Genomic DNA, 16,990 nt, shown 5'->3' with positions numbered 1-16,990 from the left:
GATAAGCGTAGTCTAAAAAGGAAGAAGTATACAGACATTGCTGCCCATCCCGTCCAGAAGGGCACGTTCTGGTGAAATCAGACGGCGTCCACAACTGCAGAATAAGCAGAGCCGGGGCAGCACGACATGCCTGGAAAGCTGCCCTGGGATCTGTGGATTCCCCGGGTCCATTCTGTGCTCACATTATGCCCTTATTCATGCTGACGAAGCACAATAATCCCCCCCACCACCACTTATACCACCCCGGGGGGACGCCATGGGGTGGGCCGGCTGGAGATACTACTGACCAGTGCCAGGTATTCTTGGGAAGGTTTCTTGGCTTCACTTTGTCAAAAATCTTCATGGTGTCTTGCATAAATCTCACTGACGGCAAAGAAAAAAATAAATTAATTTTGGGATGATGTTATTGGCAGGAAGACCTCGTGCAGAGCAAAAAAAAAAATCCAAAAAGACGGATAGGAGGGTGGAAAAAAAACAAAAAAAAACCAAAATGGGGGCAACGTCTTCCCCTCTGTCAGGCAGCCAGGATGAGACCGTGACAATTCCAGATCAAGTCATTTCTACAGGAGGAGATCTTGGTTGTGGGGTCTTGTACCCCGGGGGCGTAAGTGAAAACAGCTGCACGTGTTGCTAAATGGTGACAGCAGCAGAGTGAGAGCTCGCCGAGCCTCCGCACGGTTATCGGCCATTCCAGGGGATGGGCCGCTCCTTTTGCAAATCTTAAGACGCACAAACTTCCTTAAGAAGGGAAAAAAAAAAAAAAGAAAAAGTCAATGAGTGACTTGAGCAGATTCCCCGCTCGGCGCAGACGACAGCCGCTTGTCCTAGGAGCTCGGCGAGTTTATAGAAGGTGGTCGGACGAGGATGGGGGGGCAGTGAAGAATCAATGAAGGCTCGTCCAGGTACTCCGGCTCAGTATGGCAGGCAGCCAGCGCACGGCCCCTTAACACCAGAAGACTATTACATAAGACTGATCCTGCCCAGTAGGAGGAGAGCGGCTCCATCAGGTGGAGGGAGGGGAGTAAGTGATGCACTCGCTGTAGGGACACCGTCATATTACCAGGAACAAAGTCCGTCCTGTTCCCCAATCCGGTGACGGAGGATTACACCAGGACTACGGGCTCGTTCACACGGCGCGTTTCTGCTGACAGTGCCAGCAAAGTGAATGGGACTGCAGACGCCTCAGTAACACGCTGATTACTTTTTCCTTGCAGATTTGAAGTAGTTTTTCCGCATTTTTCATCCAAATTGGGGGGAAAAAAAAAGTATCAAAACTTAAGTATTTTATGCAGCGTTTTTCCTGCCAAGAGACAAATTTATGGTGCCGAGATGTCAGCTGCAAATACCTAAAGTGTGCACATAGTCTAAAAGACCGGACCTCCGATAATACAAGACTGCGGCTGAGGAGACGAACCCCGCACCTCCAATAATAGGGGTCTGAGGCTGAGGAGACGAACCCCGCACCTCCGATAATGGGGGACTGAGGCTGAGGAGGCGAACCCCGCACCTCTGATAATAGGGGACTGCGGCTGAGGAGACGAACCCCGCACCTCCGATAATGGGGGACTGCGGCTGAGGAGACGAACCCCGCACCTCCGATAATAGGGGACTGCGGCTGAGGAGACGAACCCCGCACCTCCGATAATGGGGGACTGCAGCTGAGAAGACGAACCCCGCACCTCCGATAATGGGGGACTGCGGCTGAGAAGACGAACCCCGCACCTCCGATAATGGGGGACTGCAGCTGAGAAGACGAACCCCGCACCTCCGATAATAGGGGACTGCGGCTGAGAAGACGAACCCCGCACCTCCGATAATGGGGGACTGCGGCTGAGAAGACGAACCCCGCACCTCCGATAATAGGGGTCTGAGGCGACGAACCCCGCACCTCCGATAATGGGGGACTGCGGCTGAGGAGACGAACCCCGCACCTCCGATAATAGGGGACTGAGGCTGAGGAGACGAACCCCGCACCTCCGATAATAGGGGTCTGAGGCTGAGGAGACGAACCCGCACCTCCGATAATAGGGGACTGCGGCTGAGGAGACGAACCCGCACCTCCGATAATAGGGGACTGCGGCTGAGGAGACGAACCCCGCACCTCTGATAATAGGGGACTGAGGCTGAGGAGGCGAACCCCGCACCTGATAATAGGGGACTGCGGCTGAGGAAACAAACCCCACACCTCCGATAATAGGGGACTGTAGCTGAGGAGACGAACCCCGCACCTCCGATAATAGGGGACTGCGGCTGAGAAGACGAACCCCGCACCTCCGATAATGGGGGACTGCGGCTGAGGAGACGAACCCCGCACCTCCGATAATAGGGGTCTGAGGCGACGAACCCCGCACCTCCGATAATGGGGGACTGCGGCTGAGAAGACGAACCCCGCACCTCCGATAATGGGGGACTGCAGCTGAGAAGACGAACCCCGCACCTCCGATAATAGGGGTCTGAGGCTGAGGAGACGAACCCCGCACCTCCGATAATAGGGGACTGCGGCTGAGGAGACGAACTCCGCACCTCCGATAATAGGGGACTGCGGCTGAGGAGACGAACCCCGCACCTCCGATAATAGGGGACTGCGGCTGAGGAGACGAACCCCGCACCTCCGATAATGGGGGACTGCGGCTGAGAAGACGAACCCCGCACCTCCGATAATGGGGGACTGCAGCTGAGAAGACGAACCCCGCACCTCCGATAATGGGGGACTGCAGCTGAGAAGACGAACCCCGCACCTCTGATAATAGGGGACTGCGGCTGAGGAGACGAACCCCGCACCTCCGATAATAGGGGACTGAGGCTAAGGAGACGAACCCCACACCTCCGATAATAGGGGTCTGAGGCTGAGGAGACGAACCCCGCACCTCCGATAATGGGGGACTGAGGCTGAGGAGGCGAACCCCGCACCTCTGATAATAGGGGACTGCGGCTGAGGAGACAAACCCCGCACCTCCGATAATAGGGGACTGCGGCTGAGGAGACGAACCCCGCACCTCCGATAATAGGGGACTGAGGCTAAGGAGACGAACCCCGCACCTCCGATAATAGGGGACTGAGGCTGAGGAGGCGAACCTCGCACCTCTGATAATAGGGGACTGCGGCTGAGGAGACGAACCCCCACACCTGACAATAGGGGTCTGCGGCTGAGGAGACGAACCCCGCACCTCCGATAATAGGGGACTGAGGCTGAGGAGACGAACCCCGCACCTCCGATAATAGGGGTCTGAGGCTGAGGAGACGAACCCGCACCTCCGATAATAGGGGACTGCGGCTGAGGAGACGAACCCGCACCTCCGATAATAGGGGACTGCGGCTGAGGAGACGAACCCCGCACCTCTGATAATAGGGGACTGAGGCTGAGGAGGCGAACCCCGCACCTGATAATAGGGGACTGCGGCTGAGGAAACAAACCCCACACCTCCGATAATAGGGGACTGTAGCTGAGGAGACGAACCCTGCACCTCTGATAATAGGGGTCTGAGGCTGAGGAGGCGAACCCCGCACCTCCGATAACACAAGACTGCGGCTGAGGAGACGAAACCCGCACCTCCGATAATAGGGGACTGAGGCTGAGGAGGCGAACCCCGCACCTCTGATAATAGGGGACTGCGGCTGAGGAGACGAACCCCGCACCTCCGATAATGGGGGACTGCGGCTGAGGAGGCGAACCCCGCACCTCTGATAATAGGGGACTGCGGCTGAGGAGACGAACCCCGCACCTCTGATAATAGGGGTCTGAGGCTGAGGAGGCGAACCCCGCACCTCCGATAATACAAGACTGCGGCTGAGGAGACGAACCCCGCACCTCTGATAATAGGGGACTGCGGCTGATGAGACGAATCCCGCACCTCTGATAATAGGGGACTGCGGCTGAGGAGACGAACCCCGCACCTCTGATAATAGGGGACTGAGGCTGAGGAGGCGAACCCCGCACCTCTGATAATAGGGGACTGCGGCTGAGGAGACGAACCCTGCACCTCTGATAATAGGGGTCTGAGGCTGAGGAGGCGAACCCCGCACCTCCGATAATACAAGACTGCGGCTGAGGAGACGAACCCCGCACCTCTGATAATAGGGGTCTGAGGCGGCAAACCCCGCACCTCCGATAATACAAGACTGCGGCTGAGGAGACGAACCCCGCACCTCTGATAATAGGGGTCTGAGGCGGCAAACCCCGCACCTCCGATAATACAAGACTGCGGCTGAGGAGACGAACCCCACACCTCCGATAATAGGGGACTGCGGCTCAGGAGACGAACCCCACACCTCCGATAATAGGGGACTGCAGCTGAGGAGACGAACCCCGCACCTCTGATAATAGGGGACTGAGGCTGAGGAGGTGAACCCCGCACCTCTGATAATAGGGGACTGAGGCTGAGGAGGTGAACCCCGAACCTCTGATAATAGGGGACTGCGGCTGAGGAGGTGAACCCCGCACCTCTGATAATAGGGGACTGCGGCTGAGGAGGTGAACCCCGCACCTCTGATAATAGGGGACTGCGGCTGAGGAGACGAACCCCGCACCTCTGATAATAGGGGACTGCGGCTCAGGAGACGAACCCCACACCTCCGATAATAGGGGACTGAGGCTGAGGAGGTGAACCCCGAACCTCTGATAATAGGGGACTGAGGCTGAGGAGGTGAACCCCGAACCTCTGATAATAGGGGACTGAGGCTGAGGAGGTGAACCCCGCACCTCTGATAATAGGGGACTGAGGCTGAGGAGGTGAACCCCGAACCTCTGATAATAGGGGACTGCGGCTGAGGAGGTGAACCCCGAACCTCTGATAATAGGGGACTGCGGCTGAGGAGGTGAACCCTGCACCTCTGATAATAGGGGACTGCGGCTGAGGAGACGAACCCCGCACCTCCGATAATGGGGGACTGCGGCTGAGGAGGCGAACCCCGCACCTCTGATAATAGGGGACTGCGGCTGAGGAGACGAACCCCGCACCTCTGATAATAGGGGTCTGAGGCTGAGGAGGCGAACCCCGCACCTCCGATAATACAAGACTGCGGCTGAGGAGACGAACCCCGCACCTCCGATAATAGGGGACTGCGGCTGATGAGACGAATCCCGCACCTCTGATAATAGGGGACTGCGGCTGAGGAGACGAACCCCGCACCTCTGATAATAGGGGACTGAGGCTGAGGAGGCGAACCCCGCACCTCTGATAATAGGGGACTGCGGCTGAGGAGATGAACCCTGCACCTCTGATAATAGGGGTCTGAGGCTGAGGAGGCGAACCCCGCACCTCCGATAATACAAGACTGCGGCTGAGGAGACGAACCCCGCACCTCTGATAATAGGGGTCTGAGGCGGCAAACCCCGCACCTCCGATAATACAAGACTGCGGCTGAGGAGACGAACCCCACACCTCCGATAATAGGGGACTGCGGCTCAGGAGACGAACCCCGCACCTCCGATAATAGGGGACTGCAGCTGAGGAGACGAACCCCGCACCTCTGATAATAGGGGACTGAGGCTGAGGAGGTGAACCCCGCACCTCTGATAATAGGGGACTGAGGCTGAGGAGGTGAACCCCGAACCTCTGATAATAGGGGACTGCGGCTGAGGAGGTGAACCCCGCACCTCTGATAATAGGGGACTGCGGCTGAGGAGGTGAACCCCGCACCTCTGATAATAGGGGACTGCGGCTGAGGAGACGAACCCCGCACCTCTGATAATAGGGGTCTGAGGCTGAGGAGGCGAACCCCGCACCTCCGATAATACAAGACTGCGGCTGAGGAGACGAACCCCGCACCTCCGATAATAGGGGACTGCGGCTGATGAGACGAATCCCGCACCTCTGATAATAGGGGACTGCGGCTGAGGAGACGAACCCCGCACCTCTGATAATAGGGGACTGAGGCTGAGGAGGCGAACCCCGCACCTCTGATAATAGGGGACTGCGGCTGAGGAGACGAACCCTGCACCTCTGATAATAGGGGTCTGAGGCTGAGGAGGCGAACCCCGCACCTCCGATAATACAAGACTGCGGCTGAGGAGACGAACCCCGCACCTCTGATAATAGGGGTCTGAGGCGGCAAACCCCGCACCTCCGATAATACAAGACTGCGGCTGAGGAGACGAACCCCACACCTCCGATAATAGGGGACTGCGGCTCAGGAGACGAACCCCACACCTCCGATAATAGGGGACTGCAGCTGAGGAGACGAACCCCGCACCTCTGATAATAGGGGACTGAGGCTGAGGAGGTGAACCCCGCACCTCTGATAATAGGGGACTGAGGCTGAGGAGGTGAACCCCGAACCTCTGATAATAGGGGACTGCGGCTGAGGAGGTGAACCCCGCACCTCTGATAATAGGGGACTGCGGCTGAGGAGGTGAACCCCGCACCTCTGATAATAGGGGACTGCGGCTGAGGAGACGAACCCCGCACCTCTGATAATAGGGGACTGAGGCTCAGGAGACGAACCCCACACCTCCGATAATAGGGGACTGAGGCTGAGGAGGTGAACCCCGAACCTCTGATAATAGGGGACTGAGGCTGAGGAGGTGAACCCCGAACCTCTGATAATAGGGGACTGAGGCTGAGGAGGTGAACCCCGCACCTCTGATAATAGGGGACTGAGGCTGAGGAGGTGAACCCCGAACCTCTGATAATAGGGGACTGCGGCTGAGGAGGTGAACCCCGAACCTCTGATAATAGGGGACTGCGGCTGAGGAGGTGAACCCTGCACCTCTGATAATAGGGGACTGCGGCTGAGGAGGTGAACCCCGCACCTCCGATAATAGGGGAGTTTTATTTGATCTCAGATTACATACAGTACAGAGCCTGGTGTGAATACATCATAGAAATCTACATGCAAACATTGAGCAGTCTGGAAAAGGCTGGGCGATTTCAGCTCTGAAGCATTTGGAACTGTGAATGCAGCTGTGAATATGGTGGATATGCAGAAGTGAACTGAACTGCTCTCTATAGGACATAATGCAAACAGGCCTCTCCACGCAGAAATGTCTTTGGCATTCGGCAATTACTGGAAGGTTATTTTTATATTATTTGATGTCTGCTGCGGTTAATTGAGGTCCTAAATGATCCCATTATCAAGATTACAGGGTTTTTATAAGATTACACGAAACTATTGACACCTCTCTATTTATGTGTCATAAAGAAATATACAACATAAGGAGGCAGGAAAAATCCACGTCAGAGCACCGATGACTTACGGGAAGTAAAACCTATAAAAACTATTAATAAACCTTCGACTGTCACAATTATTTAGATAAGAGGCTTAAAACGCTTTTTTTTATGCCAGATAATCTAAATTAATACGTCTCTTCTCAGGTCAAAATGTACTTTCCATTAGATTAAAATAACAAAAAAAAAGTATATATTGTACAGATAGAGGAGTCAGCGAGTAATGCCCTGAGCGTCCAGCAGAGGGCACAGACAACAATCGTAAATTATTATTTATTATTATAGCGCCATTTATTCCATGGTGCTTTACATGTGAGGAGGGGTATACATAATAAAAGACAAGTACAATAATCTTGAACAATACAAGTCACAACTGGTACAATAAACAAAAGTAACCATAGCAACAAGGAAAGTCAAAGAAAATTTAAAGTAGGTTTATGGCCGATAGCGGCTCTTTGCTTTAGTTTTAAACCAACGTCCTGGTTTTTAAAATCTCTGCTATATGTCTGAATGGCACCGCGGCCTGTTGTGTAAAAGGCTCCATATTTACTGCACTGATCATACCCGGCTTATTATCTCCAAATCAAAGGTCATTTTTTACAGAAGCGACGTCTGAAATACACAGATTTTATTACATGAAGCAGTGGCGTGTGTAAGGACCCATGATGGGAGCCGTAGGCAAGAACCAGCAGTGACGTGCGGCTCTGGGCAGACTGTGTGGTGCATGTTGGTAACAGTATGGGGACTAATTAGCAGTAATTGAGGGGGATCTACAGCGCCACTCTTGTCTCCAGGCAGTGTCTGGTATTGCAGCACCGTCAGATTTATTGGAATGGAGATTAGAAGCAATAACCGGCACTGCCTGTAGACCAGAGTAGCGCAGTTTCAGCAATAAGGGCAGGATTTTTCGAATTTTGGGAGATTTTATGCGCAGACATTTGGGTTTAGAAAACCAACTAGGAAAAGCAGTTACTGCGCTGTGAGCCCCTACAGAGGGGACCTAAAAAAGGAGCAACTGCAGCCAAGCACTCCTGTGAGGAGAGGGGGGCAGTGGTTACCACCATATGGTGGCTCAGTGGTTACCACCATATGGTGGCTCAGTGGTTACCACTATATGGTGGCTCAGTAGTGGTTACCACCATATGGTGGCGCAGTGGTTCCCACCATATGGTGGCTCAGTGGTTACCACCATACGGTGGCTCAGTGGTTACCACCATACGGTGGCTCAGTGGTTACCACTATATGGTGGCTCAGTAGTGGTTACCACCATATGGTGGCTCAGTGGTTACCACCATATGGTGGCGCAGTGGTTACCACCATACGGTGGCGCAGTGGTTCCCACCATACGGTGGCTCAGTGGTTACCACCATACGGTGGCTCAGTGGTTACCACCATACGGTGGCTCAGTGGTTACCACCATACGGTGGCTCAGTAGTGGTTACCACCATATGGTGGCGCAGTGGTTAGCACTGTTGCTTTGCAGCGCTGGAGTCCTGGGGTCAAATCCCACCAAGGACAACATGCAAGGAGTTTCTATGCTCTCCCCATGTTTGTGTGGGTTTCCTCCCACAGTCCTAAGACATACTGATATAGGGAATGTAGATTGTGAGCCCCGATAGGGACAGTGATGATGTCTGTACAGCGCTGTGGAATAGGACAGTGCTCTAAATATGAATAAATAAATGATAATGAGATGCAGTGGAAACTGACCCTGCACTCATCCGCTAAGAAGCCAGAGGACCTCGGGGGGTTCTGGCCACGGTGGAGTAAGGTGGTGACGTGACCTGCGGCTGTCGCTCTTCCCAAATAACGAGAACTTATTTAGAACTTTATTTGCCTAAAAAATCATAAGATCAATGTGATTTCCCTCCCGTGTTTGCCCAGTACAACAAAGCCTGCAGAGTCAATATTGCTGTAGCGTTCACATCAAGTGTGAATCACAGGGCTCAGTATGGAAGAAATGCCAACCGCGCCGACTGCTCCGAATATTTACTGAACCCAGACGATTAATTACTCCACCCAAGTGCCCTGCTCTGACCCCAAACCTCCCGGGGACTGGACTCAACATTAAAAAAACAAACAAACAAACAAACAGGAAAAGATGGACGGCATAGAGCGTTCAGCACTACCCCATACTACCCCACTGTGGGTCTCCGTGCTGGGGCTCAACTATCACCGATTTTTTCCCCCGGTTCTAAGTTTGTGGCCAGGAAAAGTTGAAATGCAGAAATCAGGTGCCCGTTAATCAATGTGTGCAGATCTGCAGTAATACTGACCCACAAGCTGACAGCCCTATGGCTGCCATTAATGCGTCCAGGTATAGTAATCGCAGGAGAGAACCCAGAAAAGTGCGATGTGAACACTGACAGCACGGATGACAGTAAGCAGCTCGTGGGCAACTACTTACATGATCGCTTTTGGATTCTGCAGCATACAGGCCTTTGGTCCGAATGTGGTTACTGGGCATGGTCCATGCATGGATCTGGTTCTCCTGCATAGAGGAAAGGAAAAAAAAAACAGACAGTTGTGAGATGCAATCTCAGGAAACTGCAGATCTAAAATGAGTCTAAACCAGAGAAATAAACAAGATAATTTTATATTTAAATAGTAAAAAAACAAAACATTATGGAAATCATTGGAGAATAAAAAAAAAAAGTTGCTCCTTCTTTCACCTCTCCTGCTGTGCTACTAAAATACTGAGAATCTGCAGCTGCATCCCCCTCCTCCCTCTCTTCTATTAACCCCAGGGGTATGTGCACACAATGTCTTGTAAACACCAGCCGACCCGCTCCAAGCAGAAAACGCTTTAGGAAAATAGTGGTGTTTTTCCTGAAGCGTCTTCTTTGCAGTCTCCATGGTCATTTTGGCGGCTTTTTCTTTATTTCATGCATGTAACACTAGCGAGAGGATTCCAAGCAGAAGCCGCCTGAAGAATGGACCGGTTACTTCTTCTAAGCGGCTTCTTGGCTTTTGAAGCCTGATGAGTGAAGGCTTTATTACCTACTAAAAGCAGCGCCACCCTTGTCTGAAGGATGTGCCTGGTATTGCAGGCCAAGAGATGAAAGTGCGGCGGTCTTTCTTTTCTAAGCTCTGACAATCCCTTTAAGGGTCTATGTAAGAATAACACAGATTACGATATCTAATTTAACCGTGTTCAGATGTTTTTTTTTCTTATGTTCCTTCTTTTAACATTTGCAGAAAAGGCGAAGAACTATGGAAACGTTGCATAAGAGGGGAGGAAATGCTTTGTAACACAGAAGGGGCATCACAAAAGCTGACGTGCAAAGGACAAGATCCCATGTCACATCACGGGAACTGGAGCCGAGGTCCAAGGGCCGGGAGCAGCACAATACAGGAGAGGTGGAGGAGGCGCCACTCCGGCTCTGCACAGTCATGCTTACTCACATCCAGCACCGACATTAACCACCTAGTGCTGGATGGAAACAACAAACATCAGATTACAGCAAGGAGGAACCCAGACCGCAAACATGTGCAATGGATGGAGACAAGAAACACAGGAGAGAAGTGGCACAGAAGAGTCCATCATTGTTACATTATTATTTATCTGATTCATTATGGATCAGATGTATGGGGGTCCGACTCCCACTGATCAGCAGAATACCAGGCACAGCCACAAAAGGTACGGAGTGGAGCCGGCCAACAATGAAGTAGCCGCAGACCTCGCCAGAACACCGCGGCTCCAACCGAGCAGCTCATCAGTTGGCAGTCAGGGGGCTAGGACTCAGACCCTCAGTGATCGGATACTGATATGGGCGTTCATAGCAAAACCTCCCCTCAAGTCGGCCCCTTTCATATTCCCCGCCCCCAAGTCAGACCCTTCCAGGTCTTCCACATGCCCCTCCAGTCAGCCCCTCTCAGGCCTCTTCACACACACTCCCCTCCAGTCAGCCCCCTTCACACTCACCCCTCCCCTCCAGTCAGCCCCTCTCAGGCCCCTCCAGTCAGCCCCTCTCTCAGGCCCCTCCACACACTTCCCCCTCCAGTCAGCCCCTCTCCAGCCCCTCCACACACTTCCCCCTCCAGTCAGCCCCCTTCACACACCCCCTCCCCTCCAGTCAGCCCCTCTCAGGCCCCTCCACACACTTCCCCCTCCAGTCAGCCCCTCTCAGGCCCCTCCAGTCAGCCCCTCCAGTCAGCCCCTCCACACACTTCCCCCTCCAGTCAGCCCCCTTCACACACACCCTCCCCTCCAGGCAGCCCCTCTCAGGCCCCTCCAGTCAGCCCCTCTCAGGCCCCTCCAGTCAGCCCCTCTCAGGCCCCTCCAGTCAGCCCCTCTCAGGCCCCTCCAGTCAGCCCCCCTCTCAGGCCCCTCCAGTCAGCCCCCCTCTCAGGCCCCTCCAGTCAGCCCCCCTCTCAGGCCCCTCCAGTCAGCCCCCCTCTCAGGCCCCTCCAGTCAGCCCCTCTCAGGCCCCTCCAGTCAGCCCCTCTCAGGCCCCTCCAGTCAGCCCCTCTCAGGCCCCTCCAGTCAGCCCCTCTCAGGCCCCTCCAGTCAGCCCCTCTCAGGCCCCTCCAGTCAGCCCCTCTCAGGCCCCTCCAGTCAGCCCCTCTCAGGCCCCTCCAGTCAGCCCCTCTCTCAGGCCCCTCCAGTCAGCCCCTCTCAGGCCCCTCCAGTCAGCCCCTCTCAGGCCCCTCCAGTCAGCCCCTCTCAGGCCCCTCCAGTCAGCCCCTCTCAGGCCCCTCTCAGGCCCCTTCAGTCAGCCCCCTCCAGTCAGCCCCTCTCAGGCCCCTCCAGTCAGCCCCTCTCAGGCCCCTCCAGTCAGCCCCTCTCAGGCCCCTTCAGTCAGCCCCTCTCTCAGGCCCCTCCAGTCAGCCCCTCTCAGGCCCCTCCAGTCAGCCCCTCTCAGGCCCCTCCAGTCAGCCCCTCTCAGGCCCCTCCAGTCAGCCCCTCTCAGGCCCCTCCAGTCAGCCCCTCTCAGGCCCCTCCAGTCAGCCCCTCTCAGGCCCCTCCAGTCAGCCCCTCTCAGGCCCCTCCAGTCAGCCCCTCTCAGGCCCCTCTCAGGCCCCTTCAGTCAGCCCCCTCCAGTCAGCCCCTCTCAGGCCCCTCCAGTCAGCCCCTCTCAGGCCCCTCCAGTCAGCCCCCCTCAGGCCCCTTCAGTCAGCCCCTCTCAGGCCCCTCCAGTCAGCCCCTCTCAGGCCCCTTCATCTCCCCCCCCCCACACAGTAGGTCCCGCCCCTTGCAGGCCATTTGCCCCAGTCAGCCCCTCCTCCCTCCTCCCCAGTCAGCACCACACAGTGTTAGTCCAGTGCTTTCTCTATGGAGGCACCATATAGCATATAGGCTTCTCTCTCAGTCACTGGATCCACCTAAGGCTCTGTTCAGAAGCAGCGTTTTTTGATGCATTTTTTTCTGCAGTTAAAACCTGCTTTCTAGGATGTAGAAACGCTGCATTCACAACGCCCGTTTTGCTGATCATTTTTGGTGCAGATTTCATGTGTAATTTGTTTGTTAGTTTTATTCACCAAAAATACTGCAAACCGCTCGTTGCTTTTATGCCGAATATCTTCCTTTTTTCCATCGCTTTCTACGGGTAAAAAACAAACAAACAAAAAAAAAAAAACGCTGCTGGTTTAAAAAACCCAGCAGTCTTCAAATTCTGTCAGGAAAAAAAGAAAAAAAAAAAACGTATATGAAAGATTTCTGAAATCTCACAGCAGTAAATAAAAATGCTGCATGTGAACATTACCCAACGGCTGGCAATTAAAGTTGATGAGAGAGAGCCACAACCAAGTGCCGCCATCTTTCTCTGTTGATCTTATTAGGTTAAGCAGTCGCTCACCGACCCGGAACCCGGAATGGTTGCTTTTGGGAGGTTACAAGACTCCGACCCTCCTGACAGATGAGAATCAGCAGGGTCTGCCATAAATACCCCAAATAATACCACCCCTTTAGTCAGTGGATAGTGACCTGAATAAAGAGCAGATTTGCAGCCTATTCTGTGTCCAAAGCCTTCACTTTATACAGGACATCTGCTGCCGTCAGCAAGAACAATCCAGCTGTGCGTCTGCCTGGAGATCTGGACACAGAAGAGACTGGGGTGTAGAGAATGGCATAACCCAGGAGGACGGCTGCACAGACACTGGTAGACCGTGTGCTACCCGGCAGGGCAGCCGCGCAGACACGGGAGGACCGTGTGCTACCCAGGAGGATGGCCGCACATTCACAGGCAGACAGTGTGCTACCCAGGAAGACAGCCGTGCAGACACACAGACCATGTGCTACCCAGGAGGACAGCCGTGCAGACACACAGACCATGTGCTACCCAGGAGGACAGCCGCGCAGACACGGGCAGACCGTGTGATACTCAGGAGGACAGCTGTGGAGACGTGCACAGACAGGGTGCTACCCAGGAGGATGGCGGCACAAACACACAGACCGTGTGCTACCCCGGAGGACGGCCGCACAGACACAGAAAGACCATGTGCTACCCAGGAGGATGGCGGCACAAACACACAGACCATGTGCTACCCAGGAGGACAGCCGCGCAGACACGGGCAGACCGTGTGATACTCAGGAGGACAGCTGTGGAGACGTGCACAGACAGGGTGCTACCCAGGAGGATGGCGGCACAAACACACAGACCGTGTGCTACCCCGGAGGACGGCCGCACAGACACTGGTAGACCGTGTGCTACCCAGGAGGACAGCCGCACAGACACTGGTAGACCGTGTGCTACCCGGCAGGGCAGCCGCGCAGACACGGGAGGACCGTGTGCTACCCAGGAGGATGGCCGCACATTCACAGGCAGACCGTGTGCTACCCAGGACAGCCATGCAGACACGCATAGACAGTGTGCTACCCAGGAAGACAGCCGTGCAGACACACAGACCATGTGCTACCCAGGAGGACGGCCGCACAGACACAGGCAGACCGTGTGCTACCCAGGAGGACAGCCGTGGAGACACGCACAGACAGGGTGCTACCCAGGAGGATGGCGGCACAAACACACAGACCGTGTGCTACCCCGGAGGATGGCCGCACAGACACAGAAAGACCATGTGCTACCCAGGAGGACAGCCGTGCAGACACAGAAAGACCATGTGTAACCCGGGAGGAGGAGGACAGCCGTGCAGACACAGAAAGACCATGTGCTACTCACAATCATCGCTGATTGCTTGCACCCTTCAGGGCAACAATCATCAGTGGCCCCATGTTAGTCATCCTTTAAGATGATCAATATAAAAGTATAAAAATATTCGCGCTAAAATTTCAGTAAAAACATAACACCGTATTAACCTTTCACAGGTGGTGACATAGGTGCAAGGATATGATCCCTCAATCCTGTAGACTGTATAGGGATACTCTCCCCTGTGTCCTGGAAGGTCCTTCAGATGGCGTTCATTCGATTTCTGTGTCTCGAATGTTATGTTTAGATTTATGTTTTTACTGAAATTTTAGCGCAAATATTTTTTATACTTTTATACTGTTTTATCTTATTGGATGAATTGAGTGAGTTTCATCCTTATATTTGCGGCAAATTATTTTCAGGTATTTGTGCTGCGCCCTCTGGATAATCGTTTATTCATCCTTTAAGATGATATTCGACCATAAAATTACTACTTTTAATTAATCAGCGTCAAATAAAAATAATAAACAGAGACATAGTCACTGTACCCACGGGTGCAGCAGAGGCCCCTCCAAAAGATTTCCGCCTGCTCCAGAAAATGCATCTACTCCGATCATAAGTCCCAGCACCGTTGCAACGTTCAGGTGACTATGACTAGGAGAGAAGGTTATTCTAGAATGATTTTCTCTTTGTCGCTTCTAGATACTTGATCGCTGCAGCCAATTATAGGTTGCATCGATGCTGGGACTTCCACATGGGGTACACATCACTTCCAGACCCGTAGAAGACCTTCAGAAGTCCCTAAAAGGAGAGTATGCCTCCCTTTATCATTTTTATTCAATCCACACCTTAAAAAAACCCAAAACAAATTATACTGTCAAGCAACCCCGTTCACAGTGGCTGCAGCACAAGTCTCCCAACTGAGCCCTTTCTGCAGCAACGCAAAAAGATAGAGAGTCAAGCCACGTTCCTTGGTCACGGAGGGTCCTGGCTTTAATCGGTCACAGGATGAAGATGGAACTGGTCAGGAGGAGAAGAAACCTTGTGTTCTCCGGGGGATTCCTACAGGACTGTCTGCAGCATTTTCTGCAAGATCCTTAACTGACAAACAGTGAGGGAAAAATTGATTTAAAGGGGTTTGGTCTCTTCTTAAATGGGTAAAACTGCAAAGTGCTGGTGGGCTGGCGCCTAGATGTGGCCTGACAATATCAGGGATGCCATATTAATCAACTACCAGCAGACCCCCATAAGTTTGGGATCTGTTTTTTGCTACCCATTTTATTTGGAATTTTTTTTTTCTTCCAATGAAATGACTAGACTAGTACGGCGCATGTCGTGTCTCCCCCTTTGATGCAGGCTCCGGCGGTGAGCCCACATCAAAGTCGCGACATGTCAGCTGTTTTGTACAGCTGACATGTGCGCGCAATAGCGGCGGGTGAAATCGCTATTCACCCGCCGCTATTAACCTGTTAAATGCCGCTGTCAAACACAGACAGCGGCATTTAACTACCGCATCCGGCCGGGCGGCCGGATATGACGTCATCGCCGACCCCCGTCACATGATCGGGGGTCGGCGATGCATCAGGAAGGTAACCATAGAGGTCCTTGAGACCTCTATGGTTACTGATCCTCGGCAGCTGTGAGCGCCCCCCCTGTGGTCGGCGCTCACAGCACACCTGCATTTCTGCTACATAGCAGCGATCTGATGATCGCTGCTATGTAGCAGAGCCGATCAGGCTATGCCAGCTTCTAGCCTCCCATGGAGGCTATTGAAGCATGGCACAAGTAAAAAAAAAAATGTTTTTAAAAAAAAAGAAAAAAATATAAAAAATATAAAAGTTTAAATCACCCCCCTTTCGCCCCATCCTAAATAAAACAATAAAAAAAGAACCAAACCTACACGTATTTGGTATCGCCGTGTTCAGAATCGTCCGATCTATTAAAAAAAAGCATTAACCTGATCGCTAAACGGCGTAGCGAGAAAAAAATCCGAAACGCCAGAATTATGTTTTTTTTGTCGCCACGACATTGCATTAAAATGCAATAACGGGCGATCACTTGTTCCATTCAGCGCAGCTACCATTCAGCTGGAGGTAGGACTATTAAGTCCATACTCTGTGTACCTCCATGCTGCGTCTAGTTATACCATATATCATGTGTTTCTATCTCCCTTCGGCGATATATTGCAAGTAGATGGGGTGGTGTTTACACTTAGATGTACTTTTGAAAAATATGCTTATATTATATTGGGCCCAGGTGTTATGCTGCCGACCTTAGAGCTTTTCCTTTTAACACCTCCTTTTGTATTTTCATTTGTTGTTGCTATATTCTCTTGCACCATGTATTTTTGAATAAAATGTATATTTTTTATATATAAAGTTTTTTGGACTGCTTCCTATCGTGAGGTGTTCAGCCTCTGTTTCTATATAACTTTGTAGAAGGCTAATGGATGTTAGAATACCCTTGAAAACCTTTGTACAAGTATGTTAGCACAGCTGAAATCAGTTTTGGCTGATTAGAGAACCTATAAACCTGACCTTTCTTTGAGCTAGTTGAGAATCTAGAGAATTACATTTGTTGGTTCCATTAAATGGCTAGAAACAAGGAACGGTCAAGTGAAACTCGACAGTCTATTCTTGTTCTTAGAAATGAAGGCTATTCCATGAGAGAAATTGCCAAGAAACTGAAGATTTCCTACAATGGTGTGTACTACTCCCTTCAGAGGAGAGCACAAACAGG

The 16,990-nt window shown here is 52.7% G+C and overlaps 1 protein-coding gene across 6 annotated transcripts in view; it reads right to left on the bottom strand.

Moving 5' to 3' along the window:
* The window catches only part of NADK (NAD kinase), an 86,208-nt gene that overhangs the window by 19,462 nt on the left and 49,756 nt on the right, over positions 1–16,990 (bottom strand). For 4 of the 6 annotated variants that reach the window (XM_069740936.1, XM_069740939.1, XM_069740938.1 and 1 more), the window contains exon 3: positions 9,574–9,657. In XM_069740936.1, coding sequence (XP_069597037.1) covers positions 9,574–9,657 — 84 coding nt within the window. Of the gene's footprint in view, positions 1–287; positions 921–9,573; positions 9,658–16,990 lie in introns of those variants that run through there. The other 2 variants (XM_069740940.1, XM_069740941.1) reach the window with 2 other exon arrangements.

The sequence above is a fragment of the Ranitomeya imitator genome, chromosome 10, assembly GCF_032444005.1.
Source record: "Ranitomeya imitator isolate aRanImi1 chromosome 10, aRanImi1.pri, whole genome shotgun sequence".
NCBI classification, from domain to species: domain Eukaryota; kingdom Metazoa; phylum Chordata; class Amphibia; order Anura; family Dendrobatidae; genus Ranitomeya; species Ranitomeya imitator.
This window is presented reverse-complemented; position numbering and strand designations above follow the sequence as displayed.